A 27,677-nucleotide genomic window follows, 5' to 3' on the forward strand; every position below is an offset into this window, starting at 1 on the left:
TTAATCAGTACATAATACTTATCTTGGACTTCTGACATACAGTACATGCAGCTTTCTTTCTGGTCAGAAATTTACTTCCCTGCTGCAGATGGACTATAAGACTATAACAAATAAAGGTTATTCTGTAGCCCTTCTTTCACACTGAACTATTGAGGCAGAGAATAGACCATGAAGGAATACTGTGGAGTAGTAGGTCATCACTGTTCTTTTTTTTTTTTAATATATTTTATTGATTTTTTTACAGCATCACTGTTCTTTTTAAGGTCTAAGCGGTATACCTCAGAGGAGTGGAAATTGGGAGATAGGAGAGTATTGGGATTTTTCACTTTTGTATTTCTGTATTTATTTCAACAAGCATTATATTAACAATGAGGAAAGGCATGAAACTATAAAAGATTCTTAAGTACTTAGTACTTTTGTTAGGGAACCGGGTACCAGTTGACTTTTTATTGAGGAGGTGGTAATTACTAGGTTGTGTGTGTGTTGTTTTGTTTTTTGGTTGTTTTGTTGTTGTTAATCCTCACCAGAGGATATCTTTCCATTGTTTTTTAGAGAGAGTGGAAGGGAGAGGGAGAAAGAAAGAGAGAGAAACATCAATGTGAGAGAGGCACACTGGTGGCCTATTGCACGTGCCCCGACCAGGGCCAGGATCAAGCCTGCAACCAACTGAAGTATGTGCCCTTGACCGGAATCTAACCTGGGACGCTTTAAGTCCGAGGGCCGACACTCTATCCACTGAGCCAAATCGGCAAGGGCACTAGGTCAGGTTTTAACTAAATTCCTATTTTGGAGCTTTCCTGAAGAACATTTCTTCTTACATGTTAAAGTAATGCTTTCTCACCTCTCCCCTACCTGTCCCCACCCCACACATTTTTCTTTAGGACTATTCGTTTGGGACAATGATGCTTAGTTGAGTGGATATAAGTTCTAACAAAAGACAGTACAACTTTACCTCTCAGTGTCTTAATTTATTATAGTTAAAATGAGAACTATAGCCCTAGCCGATTTGGCTCAGTGGATAGACTGTCAGCCTGGGGACTGAGGGGTCCCAGGTTCGATTCCAAGGGGGGGACACTTGCCCGGGTTGTGGCTTGATCCCAGTGTGGGGCATGCAGGAGGCAGCTGATCAATGATTCTCTCTCATCATTGATGTTTCTTTCTCTCCCTCTCCCTTCCTCTCTGAAATCAATAAAAATATATCTTAAAATAAAATGAGAACTATATGTTAAATAGATAAATAACCTAGTAAAAAAATACATATGTATGTGTGCATCTGAATATATACATAAGTATATGTGTCTGTATATATACAGACAGAGATTGATTGATTTTTAAAATAGCAAGTTAATTCTATGCCTGAAGCTAGAGGAAGACATGTTACATTACTACTACATTAATAGAAAGAAATTAGGCTTGGCCGGTGTGGCTCAGTGGTTGAGCATTGACCCAGGAACTAAGAGGTTACCAGTCTGATTCCTGGTCAGGACACATGCCTGAGTTTTCAGGCTCAATCCCCATTAGGGGGACATGCAGGAGGCAGCTAATTGATGATGTTTCTCTCTCATCAATGTTTCTATCTCTCTATCGCTCTCCCTTCCTCTCTCTCTCTCTCTCAAAAAAAAATCAATTAAAAAACCTATTAAAACCAATAGAAATTAGGCATTAACATATATGCTGTTCTACCTACCAGCAACTTTTTTCTAACCTTAGGGAGAAAGCTGGAAGGAAGCTTATATGATGTAACGTATATTAACATGCCAGTGTTTGCTGAGCACTTGTATTTTAGCATTCATACAGTACATGTTCAAATTTATTGTAACAGGTTTAGTTCAAAACTCTTTATGAAAACTTAATCTAACAAGTACAAGGTTTGTACTTTTATTATCTTTGTTTTATATATTTGGAAGCTGAGACATGAAGACATTAAGGAACTTGGCCATGCTTATTCAACTTACCTATCTGTATATATATTTAGTTTTGATGAAAGCAAAATTAGCTGTCAGGCATTATTTTTTATTTATAAGAATAAGATTAAAATTAAAGTACTCTCATCTCTAAGGTGATGACAGTATAGAGAAGCAAAATCTAAACTCTCTGCTTTACCTCTGATGCAAGCTCTATGAATACTTTGGTCTTAGTATGTCTGAATCCTTTGCTGTAAGGTTTACAACAAAGGGTTTAAAATGACCATCTTAATGATAAAGTCGGGTAATTAATCTGATATGGAATGATTCTAGATCAGACCTCTTCTCTTTACCGCAGGCTTATGTAGCTGAATCTATAGACTAGATTCAGGAACCTAGCTTTCTATGCTTACTCTTTTCAGTCATTGTAGGTGAAATACTTTATGTGTATGTATGTGTGTGAGTATATTTATGTGTACATTATAATACATATATGTTTGTATGTGTGCATAGATAGATGGATAGATAGATGGCTCTGAAATAGTTTAGTGAAATAATTTACATAGGAATGTGATAGATGGCCAGAGAGAAAGGTTGAATTTATGAGAAATTGTATGACATTTTCCTTTGGAAAAAAATTGTAGATATATACAATTAAATTCTAAGAGGATTAAATTTCCAAATGTTAATATTTAAATCATTAGGGAAAAATGTAGGAAGTGTTTTCATTAGATTCATGGAGGAGAAAGGTTATTAGAAAATAGAGATATTGGGCTGCTTTTGTGATAACTTATTTAACATGTTCTTTGATACCAAAAATTAGAATACTATTTAAATACGATATCAGTGTGGAATAAATGATGAAAGGGAATGTAGTCAACAAAAGTTATACTTATGTTCACTAAGTACATTATACAAAATACTGTACATGAAAATAGATGTTCCATTTATTAATCATGTTAAAATGAATATTTAAAGGCAAGAATTAGAAATAATTCTAGAGTGTTAAACAGTGTAGACTTCTTGAAATTGTATTGTTTTGTATGCTTGCAAGTGCATTAAAAAAACGTATGAAAAAGAATTACTTAAATGGAGTATTTTTGTTGAAATAATTTCTGACTTTGTCCTAGTATTTCTGTGTGTTTTTTTATCAGAGTTTTCTGTCTTGTCAGACATAATGTGAAAAGTATTAATAGAAGAAAGACCCTAAATGTTTTGTATAAATCAGTTTATCAGATGTAATATGAAAAGTACATTAAAAACTGGAATGAATTAAAATATTTTCAGACTTCAGGAAGTTTTAAATTAAAAAATATGAGGTGATGGCTTAGCAGCAGTTGAATCTACTGTTAGAAAGGTCTTAGTGAACGAACTCATTTCTATTACTTTTTTTTTTAAAATATATTTTATTGATTTTTTGCAGAGAGGAAGGGAGAGAGATAGAGAGTTAGAAACATCGATGAGAGAGAAACATCAATTAGCTGCCTCCTGCACATCTCCTACTGGGGATATGCCCGCAACCCAGGTACATGCCCCCGACCGGAATCGAACCTGGGACCCTTCAGTCCGCAGGCCGACGCTCTATCCACTGAGCCAAACCGGCTTCAGCATTTCTATTACTTTTTGATTGGTAACTGGTATGATCCTTTCTAACACATGCTTTCTAGATATTTTGATTTTGTTTTGACTCTGTCAAGGCAGATAATTAAAATATGATATAATGAAAAATTTATTTCTTATAAAAAGGTGGTATCTATAATAATCTATAATAATAAAAGTGTAATATGCTAGTTAGACCGGACAGCCAAATGACCTTCCGGACATCATTCCTGACATCCTTCCAGACAGCTGCTGCAACAGAGGCGGTTAGGGGTGATCAAGCAAGCAGGTCAGGTGAGTGGTTAGGGCCGATCAGGCAGGCAGAGGTGGTTAGGGGCAATCAGGCAGGCAGGTAGAGTGGTTAGGGGTGATCAGGCAGGCAGGCGAGCGGTTAGGAGCCAGTGGTCCCCGATTGCATGAGGGATGTCCGACTGCCAGTTTAGCCCCAATCCTGGCAGTCAGACATCCCCCAATCCTGGCAGTCGGACATCCCCCAAGGTGTCCCAGATTGCAAGAGGGTGCAGGCTGGACTGAGGGCCCCTCCCCTTTTCCGTGCACAAATTTCGTGCACCGGGCCTCTAGTTACTGTATAGTAATCTTGACTAATCAGAACTAATATGTCCAAATACATGCATCCTTTTTTAGACTGTCCACCTCTTGAGGCCACACTATTATAATAACTAATAACATTTATTAATGACTTTTTGAGTATGTGTATGTGTATGAGGAGAGAGAAAATGTTTATTAAAAGGGGACATGAGCCAAAACCGGTTTGGCTCAGTGGATAGAGCTTCGGCCTTCGGACTGAAGGGTCCCAGGTTCAATTCCGGTCAAGGGCATGTACCTTGGTTGCGGGCATATCCCCAGTGGGAGATGTGCAGGAGGCAGCTGATCGATGTTTCTCTCTCATCGATGTTTCTAACTATCTCTCTCCCTTCCTCTCTGTGAAAAATCAATAAAATATTTTTTTTTTTTAAAAAAAGGGGGGGGACATGATAAACTGTTGTCATGGGTCAAATTGTGACCTTCATTTTATGTTGTTTCCCTAAAATGTTTCTTCATAGAATAGGATGTAATTGATCTCTAATTTGAGTAGTGACATCTCCTGTTTTACATATTTATGAAGTTTTGGATTTACAGTACATTTTAGGGAGCAGTTTAATAAGAGTAGTGGCATACTAGCATAGTTAAGAGGCAGATGGTTTTATTTTGAGATGGGGTATTCTTTAAGGATGATATGTATGGTCTTTATATTGCCTTTATAATTTCTTTATCAAAAGGAAAAACATTTATTGTGTAACAGTTTAATGGATTATGGTGAAAGTATATATCCTTCAGAAAATCTCACCTCTTGTAATTGAGGACCAAATTTTGGTGTCAGAAATAATTCCATAAAACAGCGGTTCTCAATCTGTGTGTCGTGACCCCTTTGGGGGTCGAATGACCCTTTCACAGGGGTCGCCTAAGACCATCGGAAAACACATATATAATTACATACTGTTTTTGTGATTAATCACTATGCTTTAATTATGTTCAATTTGTAACAATGAAAATACATCCTGCATATCAGATATTTACATTACGATTCATAACAGTAGGAAAATTACAGTTATGAAGTAGCAACGAAAATAATTTTATGGTTGGGGGTCACCACAACAGGAGGAACTGTATTAAAGGGTCGTGGCATTAAGAAGGTTGAGAACCACTGCCATAAAACATTAAAAGTTTTGAAATGTGTTTGCTATGAAAGGAGTCAGCACACTACCTATTTTTGCATGGTTAAAACAATTGAAAGAAGAAGAATACTTTGTGACATGTGAAATTCAAATTTTAATGTTTATAAGTAAAGTTTTATTGAAACACAGCTGCTTTTGCATTATAATGACAGAGCTGAGTAGTTGTGACAGAAACCCTATATGGCATTCTCATCACTTCATACTGCTTTTAGTTCACTACAAATTTCATTGCTGCTGTTTAAAGTTGATAGTGTTTTGAGTGGTGTGTGTATTGCCTGTCTGCAGTATTTCTTTATTTATTTTATACCAATGCATATTCATTATGTCAAAACAAGAAAAGAAAAAAATGGACTCTGAACAACATGCTTTTAAGGCATAGGGGAGTATTATCTCGTTATTGAATTATATAAGCAAAACATTGTCCTTATTATGCAGTGATACTGTAGCTGTGATAGAATACTTTATAAGTTGACATTACTTCATTAAGCATACACCCAGTATTTTCAACTCTCAATTTTCTTAAAATAACAGTCCATTTAAAAAGGCATATCTCATCATAGCATAAGTTCTTCATAAAAATAAACATTGAAAATGAGGCTGCCATCAAAATAAGTTTCTGAGTGGCTCATTTGTTAGCCAAGCAAGGAAAGCCATTTAGTGAATTAATTAAAATCTGTTGATTGCAATAACAAAAAATATGTCCAGAGAAAATAAACTTGTTTTAGACTATTAACTTTCTTTTAATAGTTTGTTAATTTTTAGAGAGAGGGCAAGAGATTGAGAGAGGTGGGGGGAAACAACTGTGTGAGAGTGCAGCATCAATTGGCTGCCTACTGTACACCCCCCACTGGCATGTGCCCTGACTGGTAACTGAACTGGCAACCTCCTGGTCCAGGGAATGATACCCAACCAACTGAACCACACCCGCAGGGCTAGACTATTAACTTTTTAAATCATTTAATCAAGAACCATTGATTTAAGAGTTGAGGATATTTGAAGTCCATTAAAAAAACAAGACAAGTGATTTTCGTTGGCTCTTGATGAGTTGAAAGATGTTATTGATACTACTCAATTATTGTTTATTGAAGGTGTCAGTACTAAGTTTGATACAGGAAAAAAAATTAGCCTCTGTGAATAGTCTGTGTAGAACAACTACAGGTGAGAATATTTTCAAGGTTGAGAAAACACTAAGTACTAACTGAAGTGGAATCTGCCTAAGATGTACATACTACAACGATGGTAAAAATATGTGTGAAACAGAAAAAGGCTTATTTGGACAGATTCACAAAGCTTGTTAAAAGGAGATGTTCAAAGCCTGTGGTTATTCATTGTATTCTTCAGCACATACTTTGCAGGAAATACTTGAATTTATCATGTTATTGAATCAGTATTGTCAGTGGTGACTTTCATTGGCTCTCATGGACTTAACTAGTATCGGCTCCATGAATTTTTGTTAGAAGCTGAACATCCTGTCTGGCTTAGCAGGTAAAATGTTATTGCAATTATTTGAGCTAAGGGCTGAGGTTGAAATTTTTCTTAACAAAGAAGATGGATCCCAACCACTATTATCAAATATGAATTGGCTTTGGAACTTTTATCTGTAGGCTGGAAAATGTTTTATATGAATTTAATGTAAAATTACATGGCAGAATAGTGCTTACATGCAAAATTAGCTGTAGTAAAGTAATTTTAGTGGCAACTGATGTTTGAACCACGAGTGACATCAAGCTGCTTTACACATTTCTCATGCTGTCAGAGTGAGATCTTCATTACCCCATGAATTTTCATGAATATATTTTTTCAGCCTCTAACTACAGTTCCAGCATCATTTTTCCAGCATTGAAACATGCAAATGCAACAAGTTTCCATATTTCAAAATCCATTTAATAGTGCACTTGGGGAACTTCTATCTAACTTTCGATTGGAAGTGATTAATCTGCAATGTAATGATATATTGAAAGACATATCAAAAGAATCTAATAGACTTCTATAACTGCCTTTGAAGTAATGAATATGCTTAATTAAAATCATGTGCTTGTGGACTGATAGAGTATTTGACAGTACCTATCTGTCAGAAAAGACATTTTCAAAGATAAATACATAAAGTCTGATCAGCATTAACAAAGATGAGCATGTGCAATAGATTTTGATGACAGGGAGCTTTAATTAAGTGAAACATTACCCCCCCCCGCCCCCCAAATTTCATTCTTTTAATTAGTAGACTTACATATTATAAAATACTAGAGGCCCAATGCACGAAATTTCATTTAAGTGTAGGCCTTTGCAGCCGTGGCTGCCTGGATCCCTCCCTCACAGCCGTTGGCAGCTGTCTTGATCCCGGGCCTACAGCCCTGGCTTCATCCGTAAGGACGTCTAGTCTAATTAGCATATTATGCTTTTATTATTATGGGTTATACTCAGCTCTTATTATATCTTGAATTTTTTTATTAAAAAGCTTTTCTCTTGTTATAATAGCATCTATGTGATTTTTGCCTATTGCCTGGAAAGACTAAAATACTTATGATCTGGCCCTTTACAAAAGAAGTTTGTGGACTCCTGTAGCAATGCTTCTCTAACATGAATGCACAAAGTAATTACATGAGGATGTAGTTAAAATGCAGATTCTGATTTGATAGGCCTGAGGTGGGACCAGGATTTTGTATTCCTTGTAAGCATCTGAGGTGATGACAGATGGGACTACATTTAGAGAAGCAGACTTTAGTATATTCAAGGTTAGATTTTTAGATAGGTACACTAATACTTGTTAAGCATCTATTATGTGCCAGGGGTTATACTAGGGGCTCTTGCATATATTGCCTCTTTAAAATGTCGTAAAAACTTGTTAGAAGGTATTAAGGACTATAGTGAGATTGGAAACCCTAGTAAGAGTTTTCAGTTAGAAACATTGTGTATGTTTTTTTGTTTTGTCTTGTTTTTTTGCCTTGGATCTCATGGGGGAGGAGGAAGTCCTAGAGAAAGCTATACATCTAAGAAAAAAATGATGGGAAACAAAATACTACATTATAAGCTGATCCAGGTCAAAGTAGGGACTGATGAGATGTCCTCATCTTCTCTACTAAATTTCTCGGCCATCAAATCGATTACCAAGCTAAGGAATGGACATAGTATATAGCAATATAGCACATACTAGTATATATTTTGAAAACATTGTTTTCCTAGTCTCTTGTTTGTGTTTTAATTTTTATAACCATGTCTTTTGAAATAGCAAAGTTAAAATTTTTATGAAGTCCAATTTTTTTCTTTTTAAAAATTTAAGAATGTGGTAAAATATACATAATGTAAAATTTACCATGTTAACTAATTTTAGGTGTATGGTTCAGTTGTACTACCATTACGAACATCTATCTCCAGAACTTCTGTCTTTCCCAACTGAAACGCTCTATCCATTAAACACTAACTTTCCATTCCACCATGCCCCTCAGTCTCTGTCATCCATCATTGTACTTTTAGTTTCTGTGAATTGGAGTACTCTAGGAATCTCATATAAGTGGAATCAGACAGTACTTATTTGTCCTTTTGTGTCTGGCTTACTTCACTTAGACTACTATCTTCAAAGTTCATCTGTGTTGCAGCCTGTGTCAAAATTTCCTTCATTTTTAAACACTGACTAATATTCCATTTTGTGTATATACCACATTTTATCTATTTATTTATTTATTGTGGACAAAGTTGCTTTCACCATCTTGGCTATTGTGAATAATGCTGCTATCAACATGAGATGTACAAATATCTGTTCTGGTCCTTGCTTTCACTTCTACTAGATTTATACTCAGAAGTGGACTTTCTAAATCATATGGTAATTCTACGTTTTATTTTTTGAGGAGATGCCATACAGTTTTTCACATAACTGCCCCAGTTTACATTCCAGCAGTGTACAAGGGTTCAAATTTCTCCACATCCTAGCTAATACACTTTTTTTTTCTTTTTATAATAGCCATCCTAATGGTTGTAAAGTGGTATCTCATTGTAGTTCTGATTTGCATTTCCCTAATGATTAATGATATTGAGCCTTTTATGTGTTCATTGGTCAGTTGCATATCTTTTTTGGAGAAATGTCTGTTTAAGTCCTTTGCCCATTTTAAAATTGGGTTTTAGTTTTCTTGTTGAGTTGTAGGATTTCTTTATACATTCTGCGTATCAGTCCTTTATGAGATATTTGATTTGCAGATATTTTCACCCATCCTTTGGGCTGCTTTTTTACTTTCTTTGTGGTGTCGTTGGATGCACAGAAGTTTCTAATTTTTATGAAGTCCAACTTACCTATTTTTTCTTTTGTTGCCTGTGCTTTTGGTTTCAAAATCCAAGAAATCATTGACAAATCCTATTACATTAAGGTTTTCCCCTATGTTTTCTTCTAAGAGTTGTGTCTTATGTTTAGTTTTGTGTCTTGTGTTTAAATATTTGATCCATTTTGAGTTGATTTTATTTATCTGTTGTTAATTCTCACCTTAGGGTATTTTTCCATTAATTTTTAGACAGAGTAGAAGGGAGGGGGAGAGACACACAGAAATATCCATGTGAAAGAGACATATTGATTGGTTGCCTCCTGCACACACCCAACCAGGCCTGGGAATCGAGCCTGCAACCAAGGTACGTGCCCTTGATTGGAATCAAACTTGATACCCTTCAGTCTTCGGGCCAGTGCTCTATCCACTGAGCCAAACCAGCCAGAGCTTGAGTTAATTTTTATATATGGTATTAAGATAAGGGCCCAAGTTAATATTTTTGTAAGTGGATATCCAGTTTTCCCAACAAAATTTTGTTGACTGTCCTTTCCCCATTGAATGGTCTTTGCGCATTTGTTGAAAATCATTTGATCATATATGTGAGGGTTTATTTCTGGGCTTTCTATTTTATTTCTTTGGTTTATATGTCTGTCTATAGACCAGTAACATATACTTGTTACTATTTTTGACCCGACAGAGTCACCAAGACTATTTATTGGTGTAGTAGAATTTTGGGTTTTGGTTTTTGTTTGTTTGTTTTGTTTCTTAATGAATGATGGTAATAAAATAGGAAAAATACATTGGGGGAAATCCTTAACCTCATACCATATACAAATATTAATTTAGGATGAATCGTGGACCTCAACAGAAAAACAAAAATTATAAAGATGCTATTTTTTTACTTTAAGGCATGCAAAATTTTCTTAGGATAGAAAAATAATAATCAAAATAGAAAAATTAGATAATCTTTATTTCACCAAAATGAAACACTTCTGCTCGTCAAAACAGCATAAAGAAAATGGAAAAATATTAGAGACTTAGAGAAATTGTTTTTCTATCTACTTATCATCTATTAATGATCTGACAATGACTTGTAACTAGAATACATAAATAATTCCCACATGTAAATAACAATCTAATAAAAAATTGGGCAGAGGACTTGACAGTGTTGTTAACAACATCAACAGTTAAGATATATACAAATTGCCAGTAAGATCATGAAAAGGTGCTAATGTCATTAGTAATCAAGGAAATGCAAATCAAAGTCAAAGCTGAGTAGCACTTCACACTGCTATAATACAGATTTTTAAAAGTCAACATCAAATATTGGTAATTACGCAGGAGTGTTAAATAGTACAACCACTTTGGAGACTTTTAGCAGTTTCTTAAATAGTTCATATGCAACATCCTCATGATCCATCCTACTCATCGTTATTAAAATGAAACATTTGTTTACAAAAGTAATTGTGCAAGAATATTTATAGCGACTATGTAATTATTTTTTAAATGTAATTTAATGTTTTTGAAATAATCCTGTGGCAAGGTAGAATTGATAGCAAAATCTCTGAGTTGTAAGCTGTTTGAGGCCAGTCTATCTTATTACTGCTTTATTTCCAGAGCCAACCTTAAGACTTGACTAACTTGTCATATACTAGGTGTTTCATTTGAGAATCATCAGTTTGAAATGTGAGGGGATATGAAAAGAGAGCAGACAGCCCTGAATTGGCCCTTGGTAGTATTCATAGCTAACAGAGAACAAGCAGAGAAGCAGAAAAGACATGGTTGAATTCTGAAAACTAGAATGTGTATTTTAAAAACCAAGGATTGAGAGGTGTTTTTTTTATCACCTGCCCCCCCCACCCCCAGAAAGGAGTAGTAAACCATTTTTTATATAATAGCAGAATAAGAAAAAAGTGGAAGCATTGATGGTGAGAGTACTTTGTCAGAAGTATGCTTATAATAGAAATTAGATTCCAGAGACCTAAGGTGGTTATGGTTATAAATCACCAACTTAAGGAAAGAATTACATTAATAGCATAGAATTCAAGAGACAGTAGTTTGTTTGTTTTTAAATATATATATTCTTTTTTATTTCAGAGAGGAAGGGAGGGAGGAGAGAAAGAAATATCAGTGATGAGAGAGAATCATTGATCAGCTACCTCCTGCACACCCCCTACTAGGAATTGTGCCCGCAACCCAAGCATGTGCCCTGCTTGGAATTGAACAGTGACCTCCTGGTTCATAGGTCAGCACTCATCCACTGAGCCACACTGGCAGCGCAAGAAAGTGTTTTTTTTAAAAAAAGACATATAAATGAAGGCCTAAGGAGGCAAAGAGGGAAAAGGTGCACGAGATGGGATTCAGACACAGGCAAGATCTCTTGGATATCTAGAAGGAATTTCGGTCAAAAGCAAAAAATAAAGGCTTGAAGCTTTTTAAAGGCAGTTTACCCGTTTGAGATGGAAAAAGAAGTACACAGGGAAGACATTCAGATACAGGGAAGCAAATAAATGTGGACGCATGGTCATTATCCATCTAGTTCTTTGCCCAAATGAAGAAGAAAGGAATGAAGGGAACTTTAAATAAGGTTTATAAGAATAATTCTTAATCTGTAGGAGAGGATTGTCAGGGTGTGTGGAAGGACTCCAGTATCATTTGAAAATGTTCCACATGTGATTCTGGATTCGGGTAATAATACCCTTCTTCCTCCCTTTGAGAAGCACTCATGTCAGCAGAGAATTAGCAAGCATGGATAAAAGAGTTTGTTAAGAGTTTAATTGAACTTTAGGTAAAATTTGTGGTGCTTTAGTCTGCATAGTAGCAATTATATGAGGGTGTTAATTTCTCCCCTTCGTTCTCAAGGTGCTTGTTTAATAACAGATATTACCTTACTGATCTGTTTATGTGTGTGTTTTTTATCTACCAGATAGAAACAGAAAACATTCAAAACTATCAACTATACAAAAACTTCATGAAATCAATTTAATAGCTTGCAACCAGTGTTTTTCTTTTTTAATAGACTGGAATAGACTAGAAAATATTGATGTACACTGTTTGCAGTAAGAAGTATTTGTGGAATTTTTTAATATGTATGTATGTATCTGAGTTAGGTGGAAAATATATTAATGTGAATTGCAATTAGAACTGTTCGAAATCCACTGTAGGTTGTTTTGATAAATGAGAGTGGACATTATAAAGTCTCTTTCATCTCTTTGTAGAATTCATTAAGTTTAGTGACATACCAATTAAACACATATATGTATTTTGTGTTTATATTTAAAGATATATGTATATATTGTGTGTGTACTTTGTTTTCTTATTAGGTGCAATGGATGAGCTTCATAGTCTGGATCCAAGAAGGCAAGAATTATTGGAAGCTAGATTTACAGGAGTTGCAACTGGGAGCACCGGGAGCACTGGGAGCTGCAGTGTTGGAGCTAAAGTGAGTGAAATTATAATCAGTATTTGACATTCTTTCCTTATATTAAATGGTCTAAAATATATTTTATGCTTAACAGAAAAATAGCCTGTATAATAAAAGTCTAATATGCAAATTGTCCCCCTCAGGAGTTTGACCAACTGGGAGGTCGACCACTCACTATGACGTGTGCTGACCACCAGGGGCTAGCGTTGGAACGAAGGAAGGCCCCAATTGTCCCTGATTGCTGGCCACGCCTAGGGGCCCTACCTGTGCATGAATTTTGTGCACCAGGCCTCTAGTTCCTTACTATAATTTTTATAATGTATAGAAAAAAATTCAGTGTTTATGAACCATATTTCTTATATAGCATATATATCATTTCAGGGGCATTATGATATAATACAGCATATTAGGTTTCAGTGGTAAAAAGAAGTATTTTTCTCCTATTAGATAATTTTTACCTTTCTTATCCTCTGTTTCTCTCTTGTCCCTATTATGCATATTCCTATCTGTACATTAATCCACTGCTTCTGACTACAGCAAAAAACTCAATAGTGTATCTGTTTGTTTTTCACTGATAGACATTAGGTTGTTTTCAACTCCCCACTGCCTCACACTGCAGTGAGTTTCTTGTACTTGTTCTCTTTTACAGCTTTGTGAGTAGTTATTTAGGGTATATTCCCAAGAGCAGAACTGCTAGAACATGGGGTATGTATAGACTTAGGTGGAGTAAATAGTACAAGACTACTATTCAGAACAGTTGTACAAAACCGTTTGCACTTTCAGCAGAGTGGAGTGCATGAATGTTTTTATATCCCCACATCTCATATTCACCGGCATCATCCAGATTCATCATTCTTGGTAGTCTTATAGGTATGAGATAATGTCTCATTGTTTTCCTATATCACCAGTTATTTTGAGCATTTTATTCTATTTAAAATAAATTTTATTTTTATTCTTTGGATGATCTCTAAGAAAGAATAAAAGTCTTGAAATAGCAATCTTTACAAATAGTTAGAACTGCTTGACAAAGAAGCTTGAAAACTAAAATTGGGTCTAGTGAATCCTGATGGTATTCTAAAAGTTAAATACTTCTTCCCCAACCCTGCTCCACAGAGATATTCTACAGTTTCTTCTATTTCTTTTATAGTTTTACTGTCATATTTGCTCTTTAGTCCATTTAGGCCTCACCTTTTATATAATGTTGATAGGGATCCAGTTTTATTTTTTACCATGTAGTGAACCAGCTTTATCACCTGCTCTACCATCCCGCTGCGGTCCTGCTCTTGTCAGGGCCCATCCAGGTCGGCAGCACCTCCACTGCCGCCCGCTGCCAGCACTGCGTCGCTGACACCCACCATGTTCTGCGCCACCCCTTGTGGTCAGTGCATGTCATAGTGAGCGGTCGAACTCCTGGTCGAACAGTTTGCATATTAGGCTTTTATTATATAGGATGCTTCTTAAATCTTTTGTATTTTTCCACTGATTTGTGATGCCAACTTTATCATATATTAAGTTGCCATATATATATATATGTGTGTGTATATATATATATACATACATACATATATATATACCGATCTGTCTCTGAAATTTCTCTTATGTTCCAGTGCTCTGTCTGTTTTCTAGTATCAGTATCACATTAAACACACACACACACACACACACCACACACAAAATCTTCTTTTGTAAAGTTGATTTAGTTATTATGGACCTTCATTTCTTCATAAAATTGAGCATCTCTTCATTTGCTTGTTAGCAACTTAGGGATTCTTTTTCTATAATAACTTATTTGTATCTTTTTCCTTAAATGATTTAAATGGAATTTTTATCTTGGATACATTGAATTTATAGATTAATTTGGGGAGTACTGAATTTTTATAAGTTTAGCTTGTCCCATTTAAGTACATGAAATGTCTCCACATTTATTGTTTCTTCAGTGTAGTTCTTAGGAATTTTTGGCTAGTTTTGTGGATTTTTTTGTCTAATTCCTGAATACTTTCAAGTTTTTGTGACTGAAGTATTTATTATTATATTTTATAGTTAGTTATTGCTTATCAGGAGGCTTTTGATTTTTATAGGTTGGTCTTTTTTTTGTATGTAACAGTCTTGCTGTTGGTTTTTCTAAAAATAAGTAAATAAATTATGTTCCAAAAATGAGTTTTATTTCTTACACCGCAGTATATTTATTGCTTGTAGTGGTCATCAACTTCAGTACTTGGTCTTGTTCAAGAAAAATTTAATGTTTCTCCATAGACATAGGTTTTGTGTCTATTACCATGCCTAAATTAAAGGAGAGCTTTTCTATTCCTTGTTAGTTAAGAGGTTTGTTTGTTTGTGTGTTTGTTTAAAAATCATAAATATTGTTGAACTATATGAAGGCCTTTTTTTGTTCTTGGTTGAAAGACATAAAATTTTTCTCCTTTTAGTATGTGAATTATATTGTTAGATTTTTTAAAAATGTTGAACCTGTTTGCATTTTTAGGATAAACCCTACTAGGTTATGATACACTATTTTCAAAAATATATTTATTGGACTTAATGCATGATTAACTATTTTATTTAGGACTAGAGGCCCAGTGCACAAAATTCGTGCACTGGTGGGGAAGGGGGTTCCCCTCAGCCCGGCCTGCACCCTCTTTCAGTCCGGGACCCCTTGCTTCTTACTGCCTGCCTGCTCGCTGCTCCTTACCGCTCGGCTCATTGCTCCTTAGTGCTGCCTCAGAGGCGGGAGAAGCTCTCGCCACCACCGCTGTGTTTGCCATCCGTGAGCCTGGCTTCTGGCTAGGCGGCGCTCCCCATGTGGGAGTGCACTGATAACCAGGGGGCAGCTCCTGCATTGAGTGTCATAGCGACTGGTTGTTCCGCTGTTTGGTCTATTTGCATATTAGGCTTTTATTATGTAGGCTTTTTGTGTGTGGCTTACAGAAGAAATAGATGTACAGATCTGAAGAGTTCAGTGAGTTTTGACAAATGTGTATACTTGAAGTAATCCACATCCCTCTCAAGATACAGAACATTGTCATTATCTTACCTTATCTACACTAATAAAAGAGAAAAATGGTAATTGGCGTACGGCGATACCTTTTTCATTGGCTAATCAGGGCTATATGCAAATTAACTGCCAACTAAGATTGGCAGTTAACTGCTAACAAGAAGGTGGCTAATTTGCATATGTAGGCACAATGCAGGGAGGCGAAAGGGAAAGCAGGAAGAAGCCCCCTGCCACTGACAGTGATCGGAAACCCAGGGGGGAGCTAAGAGCTGGGGGGCCCTGGGGCCGCCTTTGCCCTGCCCCCCAGCCATGATCGGAGAATCAGGCGCCTTTGCCGCCCTGGCCAGTGATAGCAGGAAGTAGGGGTGGAGCCAGCGATGGGAGCTGGGCACGGTCGAAGCTGGCAGTCCCAGGAGCTAGGGGTCCCTTGCCTGGGCCTAAAGCGAAGCCCATGATCGCGGCGCCCCCCGCTGCCACTGCAGGTCCCCGCTGCCTGGGCTGGACACCTAGGCCAGAGGCATTAGGCCTGGGCAGGGGCGGAGCCTGCAACCGTGGGGAGCTGGGGGTCCCCTGCCCAGGCCTGACACCTCTGCCGGAGGCCTCAGGCCTGGTCAAGGGGCCGATCCAGTGATTGGTGATCGGAGGGTGATGAGGGTCAACTCCTCTGGCTGAGGCATCAGGCCTGGGCGGGGGGCGGAGCCGGGGATTGGAGGGATATGATGGTCCCCTTGCCCAGGCCTGAAGCCTGGGTCAGAGGCGTCAGGCTTGGGCAGGGGGTGGAGCAAGCGATCAGAGGGAGATGGGGGTCCCCTGCCCAGGCATGATTCCTGGGACAGAGGCCTCAGGCCTGGGCGGGGGCCAGAGCCAGTGATCGGGGGGAGATGGGGGTCCCCTGTCCAAGCCTGACACCTCTGGCGGAGGCGTCAGGCCTGGGCAAGGGACCGATCAGGCGATCGGAGGGTGATGGGGGTCAACACCTGAGGGCTCCCAGTATGTGAGAGGGGGCAGGCTGGGCTGAGGGACACTCTCCCCCCCCCCCCCCCAGTGCACGAATTTCGTGCACCGGGCCCCTAGTCTGTTTTATAAATCAGTATCACACTAGCCCCATAAAATGAACTGCTTCCCCTTTCACTATTTTCATTTTTTTTTTAATATCCTGTATATGATAGGAAATATACAGCGGACGATGGGAGGCATTTACCTGTAAAATTATCTTGGCCTGGGATTTGTTGGGAGTGGAGGTCTTTTACTACCATTTAAAATTTTAAATACTATTAATTTACATACTAACCCATTTCATGTAAGCTTTTAAACCTATTAGTGTATAGTTATAATACTTTTTTTTTTAAGCCTCCTTTGTTAATTCCTTTCCGTTTATTTTTTCATACTCCTTCTTGTATACATTCTTGTCAGAGCTCTGACTAATCTAATGACTCAAAGAAACAGATTTTGGTTTTAATCTGTTTCACTGATTTTTTTCCACATTGCTTTTTGTCTTCATAGTTGTTACTTTGGGTTTTTCCTCTGTGGCTCTTCTTTCAGCAACTGGGTTAAATGCATTAGCTTATTTACTTACATAGAGACATAATTTATAACAAATACATTTTAAGCATTCAGTTATGAGATCCCCCATCGTTTTTATTAAAGTATAATTTACATGTAGTAAAATTAATCCTTTTTATTACATAATTCTGCTATAAGTTTTGACAAATATATACAATTGTATAACCCCACCACAAGAATATTTCTAGCAACCTTATTCATAACAAGCAAAATTTAAAAACATCCAAATATCATTCTACAAATAGAGAACAAACTGGTATATCCATACAACAACAAAAAAGAATGATCTCAACGGCAACAACACAAATAAACCTCAATGTGTAAATCTTTTTGTGGCTATGTATTTTCATTTCTCTTGAGAGAATACTTAGGCGTGGAGTAGGGTAGGAGTATGGTTTAATGTTGATTAGAAACAGATTTTTCCCCAAAGTGTTTGCAAAGTTTTTTACTGTGATCAACAGTACATATAAGAATTTTAATTGTTCCACATCCTTACCAACATTCAGTGCTGTGATTCTCATTTCAGACATTCTAGTGGGTGTGAAGTAATAGCGGCTCAGTTATATTCTTTAGATTTATATATTTCCTTTTTAAAATTTATTTTTATTGTTGAAACTATTACTGATGTCCCCATTTTTTCCACTCCACTGACCCCTTTCCCCTCCCTAGGCCTTCCCCACACTGTTGTCTGTCTGTCCATGGGCTGTGCATATATGTATGTAAGTTCATTAGTTAATCTCTTCCTGCTCCTCCCCCCGCCCCCTCTGAAATATGTCAGTCTGTTGCTTGCTTCAATGTCTCTGGATCTTTTTTGTTCATCATTTTATTTTGTTCATTAAATTCTACATATAAGTGAGATCATGTGACACTTGTCTTTTTCTGACTGGCTTACCTCGCTTAGCATAATACTCTTCAGGTCCTCTCCATGCTATCTCAAAGGATAAAAGATCCTTTTTTACAGCTGCATAGAATTCCATTGTGTAAATTGAGTTTTTAGATTTATATATTTCATAATTTTCTTTTTAACACAAGGGTTATTTTATGTGGGATATTTTGAGCTATTCATTTTTTATGGATTTCTAATTTGCACTACATTTAAAAAATATATAGTTTGTGTGATGTCAATCCCCGAAATATACCTAAAAATAAACAGTTCATATCTAAATCTTTTAATTCTCTTTGTTCAGACCTTAGATATTTTCCTATATTCTCAGCTTGGCCTGTCTTTTTCTGAGAGAGGTGTATTAAAATCTTTAGCTGTGATTATCGATATATGTAGTTTTACTTCATGTATTTTAAGGCTATATATTTTTTACATGCATATATCTACTTATTGTGTTGTTTTCATGACTACCATTTTTTCAAATTTCAAGATTACATTCTTAGCTTTCTTTTGATATATTTTTGTCTTGGGTATTTGTTTTTCTGTTTACTTTTTACTTTTTTTTTTTAAGTGTGTTTCTTGTAGACAACATGTCTTTTTGAGCGAAGATGAGCTTTTTACCTCCTAAAGGGTGCGTTTGTCCATTACATTTATTATAATGTTATTTTTTAACTTAGTTTTGCCATTGTTTAATGTCTTTTATTTGTACTTTTATCTATGGATTATTCAAAAAGTATATTGTCTAATTTTTAAACATGCTTTTCTAAATGGCTTTTTGTTACTGATTTCTAACTTAGCTCTACTGTAATAAAAACTAAATCTACAAGATTTCAGTTCTTTAAAATGTGAGGCTTGCTTTTATTCCCTTCACTCCTTGCTTTCCATTGGATAAATGGAGTTTTTTCTGATATTTTAAAGATACTTATTTTCTGTTTTTAGTATTATGATGATACACTATACTCATTAACGTATTCCTTTTTTCTCAAAAACTGGTATGTATTCCTCCAGGGGTTTTTTCCCTCTTACCCCTTTCTTTACAATGTTTTATTTTGAAAAAAATTTATCTTCCAAAAGTATGTTACCACAGTAAATGAGAATCTAGGCTGTTGACAAGAAACATTACCCCAAAATGACAGAGATTGGAAATAACTGGAAAGAAAATATTTCAGGTAATCAATCATAAAGAAAAAGAAAGTGGAATTAAATATAAATTTTAGATCAGTTTCTCCCCAACTCAGAATCTTCCAAAGACTTCCCATGATATTTAAAATAAAAATAAATGTCTTCATCGTGTCCTAACAAGACCTTCTGATCTAGTTCTAGACTAACTTCCCTGTTTAATAACTGTCTCACATCTGCACCCACACTGGTTTATTTGCCTGTTGCCTCCAACACACTTCTTCCTCACTTAATTAAAATTTCTGTTCAAATGTCACCTCTTCAGAGAGGCTTTCTCTAACCATTCTACAAAAAATGATACCTGTATCACACTATCCTTTGCTCCACTTAATTTTTAAAAAATTACTGTTGGTTCCTTACATAATGCTAAATATTTATATGTTTGTTTATGATCTGTTTCCCTTCTCGTAATGTAAATCTCATGAGCATTGGACTTAAGCCTTTTTTTCACAGCTATACCCCAGCATCATCAACATTACTAATGACCTCAATACTAGTAAATATATTTGAATGCATGAATGAATATCAAAACATTTCTCAAAACCAAAAGCCTGAATGATACAAAGATTTTTTAAGGACTAAGAATTCACAGAGAAGATATGACAGTTATAAACTTCTATATGTCAAACAATCCTAAAAACACATTGTGAATTTATTTATTAAAGTACAGTTAGAGTGAGGGATTTTGATATACTTATCTTAGATTTTGACTGTTCAAATATGTGTAAAAGATCAAGGCTATCCAGACAATTTGCACAATATAATTTATGAGCTTGATTTGATAGAAATACATACATACACAATAGTCATTTCTCTTTATTCAAGGATTCTGTAATTACAAATTTGCTAAAATGTATGTGCACCCTTAAAATCAGTTCTCCCATTGGTTTTGCTGGTCACTCATCGGCCTGTACCTGTGGAAAGTGGTGAAAGTTTTCACTTGAGGCTGAACAAAGTGACACTCTGCCTGCATGTTTCAGCGCCCATGTTCTGTTCGCAGTTTACTTAGTGCCATGTTTTTCACATTTTTGTGCCTTTTATTGGTAGTTTCACTGTTCAGAATAGCCCTAAGGGTAGTAATGCTGTACTGCTGTCTAGCATTGGACTTAAGCCTTTTTTTTCACAGCTATACCCCAGCATCATCAACATTACTAATGACCTCAATACTAGTAAATATTTTTGAATGCATGAATGAATATCAAAACATTTCTCAAAACCAAAAGCCTGAATGATACAAAGATTTTTTAAGGACTAAGAATTCTTAGAGAAGATATGACAGTTATAAACTGTCTAGTGTTCTAAGCACAAACTGTGAAGTGCTTGAGGGAGAGAATACGAGGTGATAAGCTCCATTTGGGCACGAGTTATAGTGAATTGACACTATGTGTTAAAAAGGTGTCTTTAGGCCGAAACCAGTTTGGCTCAGTGGATAGAGCGTCAGCCTGTGGACTGAAAGGTCCCAGGTTCGATTCCGGTCAAGGGCATGTACCTGGGTTGCGGGCACATCCCCAGTGGGAAATGTGCAGGAGGCGGCTGATCGATGTTTCTCTCTCATCGATGTTTCTAACTATCTCTCTCCCTTCCTCTCTGTGAAAAATCAATAAAAAATATATTTTAAAAAAATAAAGTAAAATAAAATAAAAAGGTGTCTTTAGCCCAGCCTTGGTGGCTCAGTAGTTCAGCGTCAACCTATGAAACAGGAGGCCACGGTTTGATTCCCCATCAGTGCACATGCTCTGTTGTGGGCTCGATCCCAGGTGGGGCACATGCAGGAGGCAGCAGATCAGTGATTCTCTCTCATCATTGATGTTTCTAGCTCTCCCTCTCTCTTCCTTTCTGAAATCAATAAAAAAAAATTTTTAAGGTATTTTTAAACAACACACTTCTATATAAAACAAGGTATATATTGATTGGTTGAGGAAAATATTGAAGAAACAGGAACCTAACAGTGTATTTCCCCTAGTGGTGATGATTCAGCATTTGCTAATTCATTGTTCATAGCTAATAACAAAAACTGACTGAAGAGAGAACTTTTATTCCATCATATGCTCCTTCTTTAATCCTACCCTAAGCCGATCCTTGTGTTATGAGTTTGTGTCTCTGTTGTAGGATTACTGATAGGAAGTAAAGGTAAATATAAATTGTACTAATGTAAAGTTATTGTGTAGCTGTCATGTTGAGAGAAGGAGCTAAATGTAAAGATTTATTTTCTTGTTTTACATAATGAGTCACACATTTTAAAGTGAAAGAAAAAATGTACACAAGTATGTTATTTAAATTTAAGGTGATGATTTGAAAAAACAAAAATATAAATGCATATAACAGGAGGAAGGGGAAGCTGATACCAATGAAACTAAATTCTTCATCTGTCATGGTAAGGTCAATGAAGGACTTATTGAACTGTAGTACATGCAGTGGAATACTCTGCACCTGTTTGAAAGAAAGGAAGTTGCAAAGGAAAAAGGAATGAAGATCTGTGTAGATTTGGAAATTTCTTCAAGATATAGTAAGAGAAAAGAAGGCAGTGCAGGACAGTCTACATAACATTATGTTTTGCTTAAGAAGGGAGGAACCAAAGAATGTATATTTAATTTGCTAGTGTAGACAGTAGAGCCTCTTGAAAGGTAAAAAACAAACAGGAAGTAATAGCCTGTTTACATTGCCTATTCAAAAATTTAATTAACAATTTTTTAAAGTAGTTGCCTCTTAATAGTGGGACTGATGTGGGAGGGAGAAATTTATATTTCTGTAATGAAATTTTTTCCATGTGCCTGTTGCTTTTATATTTTAACTAGAGGCCTGGTGCATGGATTCGTGCACTGATGAGGTCCCTCGGCCTGGCCTGTGGGCCTCCAATATCCCCCTAGGGGTCCCAGACTGCGAGGCCCCTCCTGCAGGCCCAGCCTTCAGGATCTGGACACCCACCGGCTCTCTCCTCCCAACTTTCTGGGTCAGGGGTGCGGTGAAACAGATTTGGGGCTGACAGTGCCCCAGTAGCAACCTAACCCAGGCTGATTCTGCAGTTTCATAATTGGGTCATAAAAGGTACTAACTATAAAGGAAAATATTTGATAAATGTAACTACTTTTAAATGACACCAATATATGAGTGGAAAGGTAAGTCATAGAGGATTTATACCCTGAATATGTAAAAAATTCCTACAAATCAAGAAGGAAGAGACACACAGTCCATGGTCAGAGTTTCAAAAGCCACATTGTTCTACCAGGCCTGTAATGAAAATTAGTAGATCCATGTTCCATTCTTCCAGCCCTGCAGTCATTCTTCACAGAGGCAGTTCTTCTCACCATCCAGCCTTTTATTATATTACATATCTTTTGTGTTATCTGTCTGTATTTCTAAATGAGATTAGTATAGGTCTTTGTCTTTTTCATTTTTAGATTTATATTGACTTCCTATAGAAATACACTTCCCTGACCTTATCTTAATTAATATATATTTCAATTTTTGGTTTTTATCATTATTTCATTGTATATATTATTACTAGAGGCTCGATGCATGAAATTTGTGCATGGGTAGGCCTTCGCAGCCTCCCACCCCCAGTTCCCCGTCCCAGCGGGGCGTGCTGGCCAGGGGGAGGGACCAGAAGGTTGGCCAACAGGCCCCATTGGCGATTGGGGCAGCTCCCGCGTTGAGCACCTACCCCTGGTAGTCAGTGCGTGTCATAGCAACCAGTCATTCTGTCATAACGGTCGCTTGCTTAGGCTTTTAGTTTCAGGTGTACAACATAATGATTCCATACTTATTTCAAAATGATCACCATAAGTCTAGTAAACTTCTGTTACCATCCATAGTTAAAATTGATTTTTCTTAATAATGAGAACTTTTAAAATTTACTATCTCATGAACTTTCAAATGTGCAATACAGTATTATTAACTATAGTCACCATGCCTGTACATTATAACTGGATGTTTCTATCCTTTGACCCCTTTCCCATCCCCCACGTCCTAACTCTGGCAACCACCAATTTATTCTCTGTGTCTATGAGCTCAGTTTTGTTTTTGGTTTTAGATTCTACATATAAGTGAGATCATGCAGTCTTTTTGTCTTTCTCTATCTCAGTGGTTCTCAACCTGTGGGTCGCGACCCCTTTGGGGGTCCAACGACCCTTTCACAGGGGTCACCTAAGACCGTCAGAAAACATATATAATTACATATTGTTTTTGTGATTAATCACTATGTTTTAATTATGTTCAATTTGTAACAATGAAATTGGGGGTCACCACAACATGAGGAACTGTATTAACCCTTTGCGGTCCAATTTTATTTTTGGAATTCAAACAGTCTGGTTCAAATTAATTGACGGGATTGAATGTTGAACCGGTTTGCAGTGTCGACCTCAGCCTCGATGTTGGACTTGCTCCTAGCGCCTGGTCTGTCGAGTCAGCCTCCACGTTGGACCGAAAAGGGTTAAAGGGTCGCGGCATTAGGAAGGTTGAGAGCCACTGCTCTATCTGATGTATTTCACTGAGCATAATGCTCTCAAGGTACATTCATGTTGTCACAGATGACAAGATTTTCTTCTTTTCAATGTCTGAATAACATTCCATTGTGTGTGTACATATATACAACACATCATATTTTCTCTATCCATTCATGGGTATAGATTGCTTTCATGTCTTGGTTATTGTAAATAATGAATACGGGGTGCACATATCTTTTCAACCTAGTGTTTTTGTTTTCTTTGGGTAAATACCCAGGAGTGAAATTGCTGGATCATATGGTAGTCCTAGTTTTAATTTTTTGAGGAACTCCGTACTGCTTTTCATACTAGCTGCCCTAATTTATAATCCCACTAACAGTACACAAATGTTTCCTTTTCTCTAATCCTTGTCAGTACTTATTATTTCTTGTTGTTGTTGTTGGTGTGTGTGTGTGTGTGTGTGTGTGTGTGTGTGTGTGTGTGTTAGCCCCTCTGACAGGTACGAAGCGATATCTCACTGTTATCTTTGGTTTTCAGTAGTTTGCCTGTGATGTTACCTAGTATGGAGCTTTCTTTTACATAAACCCTAGTGGTAACTACACCAAAAAAAACTAGAATTGAGACACACGACAAAAAAGGGGGAAACAAGGAAAAAAGTCATAGAATACCACCAAACTAAAAATAACAGAAAAGGAACAATGAAAACACAGAGCTACGAGAAACAAAAGGTAAAATGGCTATAGGAAATCCTCATTTATCTAATAATAGAGGAATATGCAAATTAGCCAGGACGCTGTAACATCACAACCGAACAGCAGGGACCTGCGGCTGCATGATGCCTGGCCTGGGCCAGTGACCTCAGACCACGCCCCCAGCCCCATGGGGCTTGATGGGGAACCTCAGGCAGTGCCCCCCACCCACCCTGGCTCTGGACCAGGAGACCTCAGGTTATGCCCCCTGCCCGGTGGGGCTTGACGGGGAACCTCAGGCCGCGCCACTGGCGCCGGTCCAGGGGACCTGAGGGTGCACCCCTCACTGGCAGGGCTTGACAGGGTACCTGAGGCTGCACCCCCTGCCTGGAGGGGCTTGACGGGTGGGGCCAGCCGGGTCTGGGTCTCCTGCGTTTTTGAAGCATGTACAGGTGGTGGGTGAGGACTTGACTCTAGGTCCCACGGGGTGCCCCAGACTCTGACAGGAGGGAGATTTAAATATACAGTTTACTAATTTTCTTTTATCTCTGACACTTCTATTGTAGAGAAAGGGCAAGTAGCAATATTAAAATATTTCCTCTAATTCCCTTTTAATGTGCACAAATATATCAATAATTACCCTACATGTAAATGGGCTGAACACACACACACACACACACACACACACACACACACACACACACACAAAGCAGAGTAGTGATTGAATGAAAAACAAAACCCAGTCTGGCAGGTATAGCTCAGTAGTTGAGTGTTGACCAAAAATCTTACTACAGGAGGAGGTCACAGTTCAATTCCCAGTCAGGGCATATGCTCGGGTTGCTGGCTCAATCCCCAGTGTGGGGCATGCACGAGGCAGCTGATTGATGATTCTCTCTCATTATTGATGTTTCCATCTCTCTCTCTCCCTCTCCCTTTTTCTTTTAAATAAATTTTTTTAAAAAAAGTTAGATAGAATTGGATACTTTATAATAGTAATAATAATACATCAAGAAGATGTAACACTTATCAGCATTAAAATATATAAAGCAACTACTAATAGAACTAAAGGGAGAAACTAAGAGAAACACAATTATAGTGGGGGACCTAAATACCCCATTGACAGATATAACTAGATCATTCAAACAGAAAATCAGTAAGGCCTTAAATGACACATTAGACCAAATGGATATAATCAGCATTTACAGAGCCTTTCATTCCAGAGCATCAGATTATATGTTATTATCTAATGCACATGGACCCTTCTAAGGATAGACCATATGTTGGGACACAGAACTAGCCTCAACAAATTTAAGAAGAGTGATATCCCCCTGTATTCTCCAACTACAATTATTTGAAATTGGAAATAATCTGCAAAAAATAAAGCAGGAAAAACAGAGGCTCATTAAACAACGGGGTCAAAGAAGTTTTAAAAATGTCAAAAGATAAAAAGGGAAATGAGAATGACAGTATGACATCAAAACTTTTGGGATGCAGCAAAAGTGCTAATAAGATGGAAGTTTATATCATTACAGGCCTATCTCAAGAAACAAGAAATATCTCAAATAGACAACCTAATGTTTCACCTAAAAGAACTAGGAGAACAACAAATGAGACCCCAGTCCGTAGAAGGAAGGAATTATTAAAGTTAGAGCAGAATTAAACAAAATACAGGGTGTCCAAAAAAAAAAATGTATGCACACTTTTCAAAAAAAAAATTTTTGTTAATCCTCACCCAGGGTATTTTTTCCATAGGTTTTCAGAGAGATTGGAATGGGGGGAGGGGAATGAGAGAGCGCGAAACATCAATCTGAGAGAGACACATTGATCAGTTACCTCCTTCACGCACCCCAATGGGGCTGGGATAGAAACTGCAACCAGGTATGTGCCCTTGACTCTTCAGTGCTTGGCTGGTGCTCTAACCACTGCATCACACCAGCCAGGGCTACACACCTTTTTTTGATAGCTCAATTGATGTTTCTTTCCTTTCAGATTTAACCCATTGGAATTATTCAAAGTGTGTATACATTTGTGTGTGTGTGTGTCTTGGGGGGGGGGGGTGTCCTATAGTAGAAAACAAAAGTATAATAGAAAAATTAATGCAACAAGGTTGGCTCTTTGAGAAGATTGATAGGTATGATTTTCTTTGTACTTATTTTGCTTGGAGTTATCTGTGAGCTTTCTGAATCTGTAAATTAACACCTTCCATCAAATTTTGGATTTTCTGGCTATTCTTCAAATACTTTTTCTGCTGCTTTTTCTTTACTTCTGTGATTCCAAATACATGCATAGCTTCCAACAACTACTTTCAATAATTTTTCTCTATTCCTTTGTTCTACATTCTGATGTCAAGCCCATCCAGTGATTTTTTTTTTTTAATTTTAGAGAATAAATTTCAGTATGGGTCACATTTTCATATCTATTTATATAAAAACCCTGGATGTAAGGCGTCACGACTGAGGCTCAACCAACCGGAAGGAAGTCAGTCCTGCAGGGGTTGCCTTGGAAACAGCTGCGCCCTCCCCAAGGTGTTTCCTGTAAGGGCAAGGTTTGAGGCAAGAACCGGCCCTCAGAGTGTGGATGCACTGAGTCCTGGGTCCTCTTAGCAACAGCTGCACCCTCCCTGAGCTGTTTTCAGTAAGGGCGAGGTTTGAGGCAGGAACCGGCTTTCGGAGCATGGAGGCACTGAGTCCTGGGTCACATTGCCAAGGGCTGCACCCTCCCTGAGCTGTTTCCTGGAAGGGCGAGGTTTGAGGCAGGAACTGGCCCTCGGAGCATGGAGGCATATCTTTATAAAGTTTTAATGCATTATATTAGAAGTCGTGGTGGTAGTTTTACCCACAGCATCTACAGGAATTGCAAATTTACTTCTTGGTGGAAGCACCTTTCATTCCCAATATAAATTACCGATTTCATTAAATGAAACTTCAATTTCTAGACCCAATATAAACAGTGAAGTTGCTAAAACTATTAAAAAGGCCCAACTTCTCATTATTAATGAATGCACCATGGCATCCAGTCA

At 37.3% G+C, this 27,677-nt stretch overlaps 1 protein-coding gene across 1 annotated transcript in view; it reads left to right on the top strand.

Moving 5' to 3' along the window:
- The window catches only part of TLK1 (tousled like kinase 1), a 163,116-nt gene that overhangs the window by 38,542 nt on the left and 96,897 nt on the right, over nucleotides 1–27,677 (top strand). Inside the window, exon 2 of the mRNA XM_081095673.1 lies at nucleotides 12,810–12,928. Within this exon, the coding sequence (XP_080951799.1) occupies nucleotides 12,810–12,928 (119 nt within the window). The remainder of the gene's footprint in view (nucleotides 1–12,809; nucleotides 12,929–27,677) is intronic.

This window comes from Myotis nattereri, assembly GCF_964212035.1.
Source record: "Myotis nattereri genome assembly, chromosome: 7".
Lineage (NCBI taxonomy): Eukaryota > Metazoa > Chordata > Mammalia > Chiroptera > Vespertilionidae > Myotis > Myotis nattereri.